The sequence below is a fragment of the Culex pipiens genome, chromosome 1 (assembly GCF_016801865.2).
Source record: "Culex pipiens pallens isolate TS chromosome 1, TS_CPP_V2, whole genome shotgun sequence".
NCBI lineage: Eukaryota > Metazoa > Arthropoda > Insecta > Diptera > Culicidae > Culex > Culex pipiens.
The window spans coordinates 66,701,454-66,714,983 of NC_068937.1; the positions used below are offsets into that span (position 1 = coordinate 66,701,454).

Genomic DNA, 13,530 nt, shown 5'->3' on the forward strand with positions numbered 1-13,530 from the left:
TTTTCTGCAGTCGATAAAATTTTCGTGGACTTCCATCGAAACTTTTCATTCCATTCCAGAAGATCTGAGTGTAGTGTACAGATCATTTCATCATTTCGCCATACTTCTTCCTTTCCAGTAGATCCGAGAATTGTATATGGATCTCTTGTCTTAACTGACAGACTTACAGTCTCTGATATAATTTTTCCGGTTGAGAAGTTTCTGCTTCTGACTGAACAAACAGAAACTATTCCATGTAATATAGTTTAGCATCATAATCATTCTTTGCCTTGTATCATATATTTCACTCCATCATTGTTATTCCACCATTTTTTTTATACAACTCATCTCCTGTCTCAATTTTCTGCAATTTATGAATGCATAACTGTTCCCATAATTTGTTGATGCCAAATGTGCTGTTCTTAATTTTCTGGTTGATGTTGCTGCTGACGCTACCCAGTTAACTCAATCCGAATTCTGAAACGGAATCTATTTAGAATCGTATACAAATTCCGTTTCAAACGCAACAACCGGTTCCGTGTTCGAACCGGTTGTTGCGTTTGAACCGGAATTTGTGTACGATTCTAATTAGATTCCGTTTCAAAATTCGGATTGATTTGACTGGGTATATTCGAATTTTACCGTTTGATGATATTTGTGTTCGTGTAGGGGAGATTTTACATATTTGTGTTGTGTCGTGTTACAGATTTGTTTTTTTTTAAATAATTTCCTAAGTGACTATCAATTTAACAATTCTTTGTTTAAGGTGAAATTAATTATTGTAGCGAAGTTTATTATAATTATAATTTCCTAAGCCTATCCTGCATCTACTGCTCATTGTTTTTTTTTTTTAGTTTAAAATTTAATCGGATGCTTGTTTTTTTTAACTCTAATAATTTTAAATCTATACTGGCATTGGCTAAAAAGTTTTTCAAAATATTAGTTTATATACTTACTCCACTTACTCTCATGTTTTTTTTTACTTCAATTCATCGATAATATTTGTGTTTAAGGTACGTTGTAAAGATTTTGTTTGCAAAATCGTCTTCCCCTCTCTTTTTCCAGGTATAATTAGGCTTGTTTAAATAAGGACCTAAATTTTTTCCTAAAATGAAACTAAATACATACATTAATTATGTGATGTGGGATAATCTCTTTATGTTTTCTCGACCCACACTGCATTTTTTTTCACACACAAACACATGTATTCTGGGCTGCAGTCCCTTGTCCAATCACGCATCAAAATATCATTTATCCATCTCAATTATACTGTGATATCATTTATTGTACTGATCAGTAGAGTGCACTCTTTTACTAAATAATCCCATTAAATATAATTATTGACGTCTTTAAAAATATGTTATAATTATGTACCACGTGGATTTAATTTCAGTTCATGTTTTTTTTCCTTGATAATCTTTGTTTTTCTTCACGTTGTAATTTATAATCTATATTCATCTTTTTTTACCTTCCCAATATCTTAGTCATTTGTTTATAATAAAATGCTTGTTCATAAATAGAAAGGATCGTAGTAAGCCGTGCGCGTGTCGGACGTGTTTTTTTCCGGTGACGTTTTTTGTCTTAAATTATGTAGAATATTCAGTGAAAGTTTAAGAAAATTCACGGTTTTTTGGTACGTGCCGGAGGATGATAGCTGGATTTGTCCGCACAATGATCCGGATTGCTTTAAGGGCGCGCGCTGCATGCTGTTGAATGTGGCTAAAGCTCCGGACATTGGGTCCGCGACCAGACGCTACAGAAGGAACGAGCCCAACCGAGGTGCACATGATTTTGAAGACCTTCATCAACGTGGAGGAGATTTACGAGCATCTGGATGTGACGGAGAATGACACCAAGCTGACCAAGCTGCAGGCCTTGCTGAATGACCCCCGGAACGTGAAGACGTTCCGTCCCTTGGACCGCAAGTTTTACACGTCAGTTGGTGCCTGCTGGCACTGGAGAGTCGTCGGCTGAGTGGAATTATCTGGTGCTGCTTTCCGTCATCGTTGCTGGATTCACGTGACTGTGGTGGACCAGCTGGCGGTCACATCCGGCAGCCCAGGAGATGCCAAGGAAGCGGATGGCAGTGACGTCGTTGGTGTGGGGTCAAATTTGGTGAGAGCGTTCTTATTTATTTTTTTTTATTTTCATTTTTTTATTACTGCATTTTAAATTTCATGATATTCACCAACCAAAGCCTACTACTTCATTCGTCGGTGAAGTATCCCATCAATCCTTTTCCCCTTCCAAATCCGGATATCTTGGAGGTCGTCTAAGTTCTTAGGCATCTCTATAGGGTATCCAATCATCAAATCCCTCCCCCACTTCCCCCGTTGATCGTGAGGAGTCGACCAAAAGGAAAAATGAATGGTAATGTGTCATTCGGCACATTCCTGACGCATTTATTTTCCTTATCGGCGCCAACCTAGCTTTTGCGAGCATTTTGCTCGGCTAGAGTACGGTCAACCAAGCTAAGCTAATAAAATGCTTGTTCATAAATAAAATCCCCGTCAATCATTGAATTTTCGCAATCTATTGTTGTGAATCTTTTCCAACTTGTTTCCATTCTTAATTACTGTAGTTTGTTCACTTGGTAAATCAACAACTTCATATGGACCTCGCCATAAACTTTGTAACTTCTTTCCTACACCTGTGGGAATGGTTTCTACAATAACCAAATCCCCCCACCAAGGTTGCCATTCTTTTGCATCTCTGTCGTAAATTTCCTTTCTTTTATGTTTTGAAGCAACTACGTTTTCTACAGCTTTGTCGTGGACATTTTTAAAATTTGCTTTCATTTCCTTTATGTAATCATCGTAATTCAACTCTCTTTCAGAAATGTTATAAACTGTATTTGGAATTCTCGCTAATCGTCCGTACAATAATTCAAATGGTGTAAATCCAGTAGACGAATTAATCGTTGTATTATACTGGAAAGTGAAAAATGGAATTAATTGATCCCATGTTTGCGGATTCCCAACAATAAAGTTTCGCAAATATATTTTCAGTTCTCTATTTGATCGTTCTACTAAATTTGCTTGTGGATGATATGCACTTGTATTTATCTTCTTTATTTTCAAAATTTTGCATACATTTTTCAATAAATTACTCATAAAATTCGCTCCTTGATCGATAACTACCTCTAGTGGAGCACCATAGCGACAAATAAAATGTTCCACGAATGCTTTAGCGACAGTTGAGCTTTCCTGGTCAGGCAATACAGCAACTGTTAAAAATCTTGTTAGATCATCTTGAATCACTAAACCATAACGATTATTGTCGTCAGATGGGGTTAATATTACAATATCCATAAATACTTTTTGGAAGGGTTCCGTTGAAGTCGTTGTTTTCTTCATAGGAATCTTATTCGTGGGCCAAATCTTGTTCTTTTGGCACAGTTCACATTGTCTTACATAGTTTTCAATATCTCTACGCAGGTTGTCCCACGTGAAAAGTGGACTTATACGTTGAAGCATTCTTTTACCTCCCACGTGACCTCCAAGAGGGGCATCATGAAATTCTTTCAAAACCGTTTCTCTATCTTCTACTTTTACAAACATTCTGTCTTCATTAGATGCATATAGTGTAAACATTTTATCAAATTTTTCTGCCATAAATCTAAGAATATTGACATCGGGAAGTTGCTGTAAATTTCTAAATGAAATAATTTGAATATTTTTAGCTGATTTGGCAAAATCAGGACATTTAACAAAACTTTCTAACAAACCCTCAAATAACTCTTCTCTATTAGTAATTGAACGTTTTGATCCATTCAAAATAAAACCCCACAATTTGTTATCTGGAAATGAAAAAAATCTTCCATTTATATTGTCCTTCATACCATGTGGTAGATCCACCAATTCACTTAACTCTTTGAACGCTGTCTTACTATTAATAATGACAAAATTAGCATCTGTATTATTCTCATTGATCATTGTTTTTGTAAATTTGAGTAAACTAAAATTAATTTCTTCTTTGTTTTGAGCATCGAAAAAGTCATCCAATGTAAACTTTTTCCATGAATCATCATCATTTTTGTCCACAATATCGATAGCCTGTAAGGAATCAATAGTTATGTCTAAATCATCATCATTGTCTGAAAGATTATCAGTTTGATTATCAGTAGTATCATTTGAATTCTGTTGTAATAAAGATTGATTATTTTGAACAGGTTTTGAGTTATCTATTAAATTTGAATTTTGTCGTGTTTGTTGTCTAGTATTGCTGTGTTTAGCAGCTAGCAAAACACGTGTCTTTTGCTTCTACAAACTAGTGTTGTTTATTCTCTGGCGTCTCTACATAAACTAACTTTTTCTCTCTTGCGTGTCTGACAGCACAGGGTCGCAACACTGCGCTCGCGGCAGGGTTGTACTCTGCGGTAGCATCTCCCCTTGAAGACTCAGCCCATCACGAAGTTCTTCAATCTTTCCGGAAGTTTGATAGGACGTTTGGGTCGCGACGGGATGGACGGTGCAGGTTCGACAACAGCAGGTTGGGCTGTATGCTCAGCTTCGGACTCGGCAGACTCGTACTCGTCGGTATCATCTGGTAGCTCTGCAAGAAGTGCTGGATGCTGTGCAGAACTGCTGGGCTGTGTCGGTGGTTTGAGGCCGAAGTCATCCACCAAAATGCTCAACGGTGACTTCGCAGTAGTTGGCTGTCTTGCGTGATACCCGGGGTCCTCATACCGTAGGCGTAGCTGATTTGCGTGAGACCTGATAAGTTTTCTGCGACCCGATGGGTGTTCCAGCAACACGTTGAAGTTAACGGAACCGAACGCCTCGATTATAGTTCCGGCGACCCATTTCCACTTTTCGGCATTACTGTACAGCTTAGCGTACACGGCTGATCCAGTCGAAAACTTTGCTTGAGGCGGACCAGCCGGACTGTCACGGTGAGATGGTGGGCGTAATAGGTCCAACGTTGTCCTCATAGGCCGGCCCAACATTTCTTCTGCAGGAGACTTCCCGTTTAGCACAGCACTGGGTGTTGAACGATACACCTGAAGAAAAGTCTGCAACGCTTCGGCCGATGGCATACCTTCCCCTTCAACGAGTTTCTTCAGCGACCGCTTGAGGGTGTCGACAAATCTCTCGGCTTGTCCATTCGATTGCGGGTGATAGGGTGCTGTGCGTATGTGTATGATTCCGAGTTTATCACACATTTCCTTGAATTCCCCACTGCAGAATTGACTTCCGTTGTCCGTGATGATAGTCTCCGGAATGCCGAATCTTGCGAACATCTCAAAAAGGAAGCGAATGGTAGCGGCTGACGTGGTCGAGCGCGTCGCGAAGATCTCTGGCCACTTCGAGAAGGAGTCCACAGCAACCAAGTAGTACAGGCCGTCAAGTGGACCTGCATAATCCAGATGAATCCGTTTCCATGGGCCGTCCGCTCTGGGCCACGGTTGAGGTTGATGATGGGCTGGCGACTTCGCGGCCATGGCGCAAATTCCGCACTGACGCACCAACTGCTGGATGTCTGCATCTATGTTCGGCCAGAAAACAATACTGCGTGCGATTGATTTCATCCGCTCCATGCCTTGGTGACCACGGTGGATCTGCCGCAAGATTCGCTGACTCAACACCTCCGGAACAACAACTCGATCCTCCATCATTATGCATCCGTTGACCACCGATAGCGAGTCTCTGCGGGAGTGAAATGCCTTCAACTTGGAATCGCTTATCAGCTTGGAATGCGGCCAACTGGTGTTGATGTACCGGGTGACAAGCTGCAACGTAGGATCGGAAGATGTTGCAGTTTTGAGCTTCTTGAAACTCAGCGGAAGATCGTCGACGCTTTCTTGGAGACTTGCTTTCACCTCTTTCTCGACACAGACGTTAGCAATAACGAATTCTTCGTCTGGCTTCGGATGATTGCTAATCAAACGGGAGAGCACATCTGCGTAGCCAAAATGATCCGTTGAGACGTACTCCAATCCGAAGTCGAATCCAAGCATCGAAAGGGCCCAACGCTGCAGGCGGTTTGCCGTGTGTAGTGGTATGCCTTTCTTAGATCCGAACACTCGCAAAAGGGGCTTGTGGTCTGTTTGGAGTTTGAACGTTCGTCCCAGCAGCATGCGCCGGAATTTCTCCAACGCGAAGACGAGAGCCAGTGCTTCTTTTTCCACCTGGCTGTAGTTTTGTTCAGCTGAAGTGAGCGTTTTCGAAGCGTGGGCGATTGCTTTGATCTGGCCATCAGGAAACCGATGCATGATGACCGCTCCCACGCCAGTCTTCGAAGCGTCCCCGGCCACTATCAGCTCCAACGCAGGGTTGTAGTGTGTGAGTAGAAGGTCCGACTGCAGCACGTTCTTGATGTTCTCGAACGCTTCTTGGCAAGCCCCAGTCCAAACGAACTTGTTGCCTTTCTTCAGCAAATCGTCCAACGGGCGTCGGATGCGGTGAATCTCCGGAACGAATTTCCCGTAAAAATTTGCTGCACCCAGGAAAGAGCGGAGTGTGCTGACGTCTGTAGGCTGTGGCATGCGAGAGATGGCGGCAACTTTTTCCGGGTCCGGCTTGATTCCTGCAGCGTTCACGATGTAGCCAAGATATTTGATCTCCGACTTGTAGAAACTGCACTTTTCTGGTCGGAGGTGGAATCCGTATTCTTGTATGCGAGCGAAGAGAGCGTTGAGAATTTCATCATGCTCGCGTGCGGTGGCGCTGTAGATGATGAAATCATCTAGAAAGTTGTCCACTCCCTTGAGCCCAGCGCACATCTTGGCCATTAGCTGCTGGAATGCTCCCGTTGCTGGTTTGACTCCCGGCGACAGCCGGTTGAACTGGAACAGTCCACGGTGAGTATTGATCGTCAGCAACTTCTTCGAGTCATCATCCACCTCAACTTGCAGGTAGGCGTCTGATAGATCAATGATGCTGAAGATCTTGCTTCCGGAAAGCTTCGAGAAGATGTCGTCTGGCGTTGGCAGCGGGTAGTGGTGCGATTCCAGCACCGCGTTCAGGCCAGTTGAGTAATCCGCACATATCCGGATTTTACCTCCTGGTTTCCTGACCGAGACAATTGGAGCAGCCCAGTCAGCATAATCTACTGGCGTGATGATGTTCAGTTGTTGTAACCGGTCCAGCTCGGCATCGATCAACTCAACGGCATGGAACGGCACCGGTCGCTTTGGCCGGAACACGGGTTGTGCGTCAGCCTTGAGGTAAAGTTTCACTTTAGTTTTGGTGCAGTGCCCCAGCGTGTCACTGAAAACTTCAGGAAATCGGGTGAGGTACCGGCTAGCAGGATTGATCAAATTGGAACGATTTACCTGATTGCAAATGGTAGTCAGCGGTTTGCTCCAGAGGTCGAACGAGTCAATGAAGTCAAGGCCCAGCAAGTTGAGTCCTTTCACCGACGTGACGTAGCAAACTCCGGTCCGCGATTCCTCCCCAATCTTCATAGCGCAGCTGAATTCACCGACGATCGGTAACGGCTGACCCGAAGCTGTGTTGGCCCGGTGCAGAGTCGGAACGAGCGCAGGAGATCCACAGGTCTGCCAGGATTGCTCCGAAATGACTGTGATGTCCGATCCACAGTCCAGCTGTAGTTTAACTACGTTGTTGTTGATACGAGTAGTTACGTATTTTCTGCGGTTGCCAATGTTGTTGATTACGTGGACATGGTTCGACTGCGCCGGTTTCTTTTTCTGCTTCCGGAATTGCTTGTTGGAGTCACTTGGTCCTGAACTGCTGGTTCTGTTTACGCAGTTGCAGTATCCTTCCTTGTGCCCTTGCTTGTGGCACTGCCTGCACGTGTGTTCGGTGTAGGGGCACTCCTTTACGAAGTGCATTGCTCCACACTGCCAGCAAGGTGACGGTGGTACTGCTTCTGCTGGGTGTTTCGCGACTTCCGCTGTGCTTGGCTTCGGCGACCTGTGCCGCTGGTGAGCTGCTACAGCTTGAACCGAAGCGGGCGGCTGCTGCGACGTGACGGCTTGAACCACTGCGGATTGCGGATTTTCCACCAGCGCGGTGTCGTGTTTAAGATTCGACAAACGCTGACACTCGGTAATGAGCGCCTCCAAGTTGATCTCTGTAGCTCCTTCCGCTTCCAGCTTAGACAGAAGTCTGGTTCGTACTTCGGCTTCCTTAGATGACTGCAGACCACAAATAAACACCAGCGCTTTGAACTGGTCGATTTTCAAGTGCGGCAGCTCAAATTCCTCGCAGTGTCGATTCACAAGCGAGGCAAACGTGATGTAGTCATCGGCGTCGCTCTTGGCCAGTCGGAGGCAGTCGTAACGCTTGCTGAACAGGGATCTGTTAACTCCGAAAATGGCCTTCAGCTTGTCTACCACCTCCTTGAACTTGTAATCGCGTGGGTGCTTTGGCAAAAGATAGCTCAAAAACTTTTCGTGCACAGGAACACTCAAGCTACGAAGAAGAAGTCGAATCTTCGCCGCATCGTTGAGCTCTTTGCCATCCTCCTCGAAGAGATCGTCATATTTGTTGTACCACCGATCGAACGTCATGCCAGCCTCCGGGTCATAACAAAACTCCTTAATCACCGATGACAGGGATTCGATGATTTGTTCCGGCCTCCTCTGGACCGGCGCAGGATTCGCCGTTTGTGCCGCCGGCTGCGTTGAGAGCCGTTCCAGCAGCTGCAATAGCCGAGCATTGTTGTCGGCCATTTGCTTCAGCAACTCCTGCGTCGCCGGATCCTTGAATCCAGGGAAATCCTTTTGTTGGTCGTCGTCACTGTCATCACTTCCGTTACCGGACATGGCTCTTCGATCCCGGCGTTAGATCACTTTGGAGGATAAACCTCGTCGCCAAAATGCTGTGTTTAGCAGCTAGCAAAACACGTGTCTTTTTGCTTCTACAAACTAGTGTTGTTTATTCTCTGGCGTCTCTACATAAACTAACTTTTTCTCTCTTGCGTGTCTGACAGCACAGGGTCGCAACACTGCGCTCGCGGCAGGGTTGTACTCTGCGGTAGCAAGTATCAACAGCAATCAAATTATTATTTGAACTTTCCGAAACATTTTCAAAGTTTGTATTTGAATTTTCTTCGTGCTTAACACGAGAAAGAAAATCAGCAACAACATTCTCTTTTCCCTGTTTATAACGGATATCACATCCGATACCTTGAATTTTTAATCTTAATTTGGAAAGAGTCGGTGAGGTCTCTTTTAGTCTCCAAATTGCAATCAACGGCCTATGATCAGTATAAACAATAAACTGTTGGTTAAAAATATAATGTTTAAAATATTCAACTGCCCAAACTATAGCGAGTAATTCTTTTTCAATAACGTGATACTTCTTTTCAGAAACACTTAATGCTCTACTAGCATAAGCGATTGGGTTATCATTTGTTTTGGCATTTGATAACACTGCTCCTACAGCATAATCACTAGCATCTGTTGTAATGACAAAGGTCCCGTAAACTGGGGTCAATCGGGACACATGGGGCGAATTGGGACAGCAGTTTTAACCATGTTGGAGCAAATTTTTTTAATTTCCTGGTTGGTTTCGGTTAGAACAGACTCAGACCAACAAAATGTGTACATCCATTTCCAAATTTATAAGTTTTAAGTGCTCTAAAAACTGCTGTCCCTATTCAGACTGTAGTCCCGATTCACCCCCAGATTACGGTATCCTTATAATTCGGACGTACTAAAATTGGTTCTGAAATTAAGCAGTGTTTCAAATCATGGAACGCTTTTTCACACTCTTCAGTCCATTTGAATTTTACATCCTTTTTCAATAAATTATTCAAATGTTTACGTTTATCTGCCATATTCGGAATCAACTTGCCGTAAAAATTGATTGTTCCCAAAAATGAACGAACATCCTTAACATTTTGAGGACGTTTTAATTCTTTGATTGTTTTGATGTTATCATCTGTAGGCATAATTCCATGCTTATCAATCGTATGACCCAGGTAATTAATCTGTGTCTTCAGAATGATACATTTTGATGTTTCTACCTTCAAATTATTTTGGTATAACGCTTCTAAAATTTTGAACAAATTTTCGTTATGTTCTTCAATAGTTTTTCCAAACACAATAAAATCATCTAGATAAACAAAAGCTTTAATTGGTTGAATTGAATATAAGATAATATTCATTAATTTTTGAAATGTTGCTGGGCTGTTTCTAAGACCCATAGGCATTCTTAAAAATTCATAATGTCCTTTTGAAGTTGAAAATGCAGTTTTAGCTGCATCTCGAGGGTTTATAGGTAAACCTGACTTTAAATCAATTGAAGAAAAATATTGTGCATCGCCAATGTTACCCAAAATTTCATTAATCAATGGAATCGGGAAAACAAAAGGTTTTGTTATCATGTTCAGTGATCTGAAATCTACAACAATTCTATATTTCTGTTTGCCGTCAGCTCCAACCTTTTTAGGTATACATAAAACAGGAGCATTCCACGGGCTTTTACTAGGTTTAATAATACCCAGTGTGAGCATTTCATCAATTTGCTCATCAATGTGCACTTTTGTTGCTTCAGGCATTCTATATTGCCTCTTATTAATTGGAATATTCGTTGTGGTTTCTATTTCATGAATTGCTGCATCCGTAAAAGTCAATTCATCTCCTTCAATAAAAAATAATTTGTTAAATTTTTCAATCATAGAAACAATTTTCTCAAAATTATGTTTATTTAAATGTTCTAGATTTACTACATCAATTATTTTCTGAATTCTTTCCCTGCCTTTAATACTTTTTAAATTTTTGAATTCCGTTACATCGCCATCTTTATCAATGTCTAAATTTAATTCTGTTGGCATACAAGGTTGATCATCTAATTTATTTTCAAATCCATCACTTGTTTCATCAGAGTGTACAATATTTTCACAAAACGCAACATTATTTAGTATTTCTCCTTCATACTTGACTTTTTGGTCATTTTGAAAACTACTGGTATCATGGAAGGTTACAGCAGGTTACATCGTGCGTGGTCGCGATAGTGTGAGTGTGCTGAGTAGTGAAAGGGCAAAAAAAAAGAGCTGAGCTGCTGTAAAGATGTGATAATGCGATACCCGAATTTTGCGTGAAGAGGGGGTTTTTCGGTGTTTCGGAACTTAATGGCCTTTCTTGGTGTTTGCCAAAAATGGTGTCTACGGGGAAGGCCTCAAAGAAGGCTGAACGGAAGTAGTTTTTGGCCGAATGTATGTGCTGATCCATCAAGCTTCGCATGTGGTTTCGGAAGCCGGTGCGCATTGGTAGTGTGGAAACCCGGCGGTCGCGTCGAGCGCACGGCAATGTGTGCGAGTGTCAACACGGATGGCACGCGCTCTTCGTCGTGCTTGTGTGCAACAAGGCTTCGGAATTATGTGTACGGGTGGGGAGAGCGGAACACCCTCTCCGCTTGTCAGCACGAGGCAAAGCAGCGATTCTGGCGCTGGTCCGCAGCAGTGGCGGCTCTCCCAATGCCTTTTCTACCATGCGCCGAGGATCACGTGGGTAGTGGTTAAAGATAATGCGGAATTCGTGTGAGATCAGTCTTATTTGTATTGTTATCATGTAGCCCTACGAGTGACAGTGTGTGTGTGCTTGGTAAAGCTTGAATGGATGAGAGAGAGAAAGAGAGAATCATGTTTCCTACGCAGGGATGCCACACACAAAAAAATATTTCCGAATGTTACATCATTTATGATGTAACACTTTTGCACGTCATTAAACATTTAAATTTAAATGCAATTTGATGTAAATTTGCAACAAATTATACGTAAAAACATGATTTTACGTGTGATTCAACCGTTTACGTCGAATCTCAAGTTTACATGAACTGAGTTCACATGTGATTCATTTTTTCCATGTCGAGTAAATTCACATATTTTTTTCTGTGCAGAACGGAGCATTAATCGACGGATAAAAAAATAATGCCAGAAGTTTTTTTATTTGTTATTATTGAATTAAATGCAATCTCAAATATTGAAACAAATAGAAGGAAACAAAAATTAATTTAGGTGTTTGTAACAATTTTTCTTCCGGCAAGCTCAAAAAGCCCAACAAAAACAAAGATTTTGCTCTTCATATTTGTATTAATACTGCATAACGATACCGACCTTCGTGGTCCCCTACAAATTCGCCTTAACTCTGAACTGTCGTGGTTTTCTCTTCTTAAAAACTAGGTGCACGATACCTGCGCGTTTTCTTCTTAGCGGCGCCGCTTGTTCTTCTTACCGCCCCTCGCATGCCAATGCTGCCCCTGCCGCGCGTGCGCGGTTCTTCAAATGCAGCTCGCTCAACACTCCGCTCGACGAGTGCCGGACTCCGATGTCCTTCGTGCGCCAACCAGTTGAAGCCCTGCTGGGCAGTACCGGATTCCGCACTCCTTCGTGCGCCCGCCAGTTGAAACCCTGCTGGGCAGTACCGAATTCCGCGCTCCTTCGTGCGCCCGCCAGTTGAAGCCCTGCTGGGCAGTACCGGATTCCGAGCTCCTTAGTGCGCCCGCCAGTTGAAACCCTGCTCGGCAGTACCGAATTCCGCGCTCCTTCGTGCGCCCGCCAGTTGAAGCCCTGCTGGGCAGTACCGGATTCCGAGCTCCTTAGTGCGCCAGCCAGTTGAAGCCCTGCTGGGCACCGTCACCTCCAACTCCTTCCGGCAGCAATCCGTCGCGTCGACACAGATCTGCTCAGGCGCCGATTCCGGCGATCATCCGCAGAAGCGAATTCGCCCCAGACAAAAACCCTGAATGAAGCACAATGTTATTCGCCCATCCAAAAAGGCACCTTGACACCCCAACTCACCCTATTTGGGGCCTTTGTCTTGCCGACGTGCTACTGTGGGGACTTTCTCTTGCGTCGTGTTCTTCTTCCTACGACAGCCGCTGTCGGGGAGGTGGATTCTGCAGCAGGGAACAAAAGAGTCAAGAAAATTCTTTTTGGGCTACCTTTCGCGCGATTACCTTGAAGTGCGCTTTGGTGCTGTTCGGTGGAATTCGTCCCTCCGTTCGTTGCCTCCGTGTGGCAGTTGGCGAGTGGTGATCTAGGGAAGATTGGCGTTTGAGATCGACTCGGTAAAGCTTGGTCCCACATTACCTTTCGTTTGTTGCTTTCGGTCTTCTGCGTGCGACAATCCGATCCTTAACACCGACGCGTTTGTCCAGGCCAAGGTGTGGCGTTCCTGCGCTCGATTTGTTCGCTGGAGGGTGGCCAAGGAATCGTGCCGACACGTGCTGCAGAGATTTCTAGGGTTAGCTGGGCGACACGCTAAATATTGTGCGCACTCACTCTTTCTTTTATCGATGGCGCTGTTCTCCGGACGGCCTTCTCGGCCAAGACGACGGCCAGCACGAGCGAATCGTTCACCGCACCAAACTTGCCCGCACACGCGTTGTCGAACGTCGCAAACGCGCAGGTCGTCGACGTGCACGACCGAACCCGACGAGAGCTGTCGCGGACTGACTTTTGTGTGTCCGAGCGGAAGTGGTAGCGCACGTTTGTGTTGGTGCGCGATGGCAAGAAATTGCAAGCGAGCGTTAGAGGCATCTGCTTGCGAACGGGGGGTGTGTTGCTTTTGATTCAGATTTCTAACAATTTTTGTTCTGTTTGCACTAGGGCGGTACAACTTTTCCTTATCTAACA

General features: G+C 43.8%; 2 protein-coding genes across 3 annotated transcripts in view; one reads left to right on the forward strand and one right to left on the reverse strand.

Moving 5' to 3' along the window:
* Positions 1 to 13,530, forward strand: part of LOC128092601 (uncharacterized) — a 59,993-nt gene that overhangs the window by 16,505 nt on the left and 29,958 nt on the right. The gene's annotated exons all lie outside the window — the stretch shown is intronic.
* On the reverse strand, positions 4,200 to 8,936 carry LOC120430801 (uncharacterized protein K02A2.6-like). The gene has a single exon (XM_039595920.2). The coding sequence runs from the start codon at positions 8,711 to 8,713 to the stop codon at positions 4,379 to 4,381; it is 4,335 nt and encodes a 1,444-aa protein (XP_039451854.1). The 5' UTR covers positions 8,714 to 8,936; the 3' UTR covers positions 4,200 to 4,378.

Coding starts and splice junctions, on each gene's coding strand:
- LOC120430801 (XM_039595920.2), bottom strand. CDS start 8,713: ATGTCCGGTAACGGAAGTGATGACAGTGACGACGACCAACAAAAGGAT.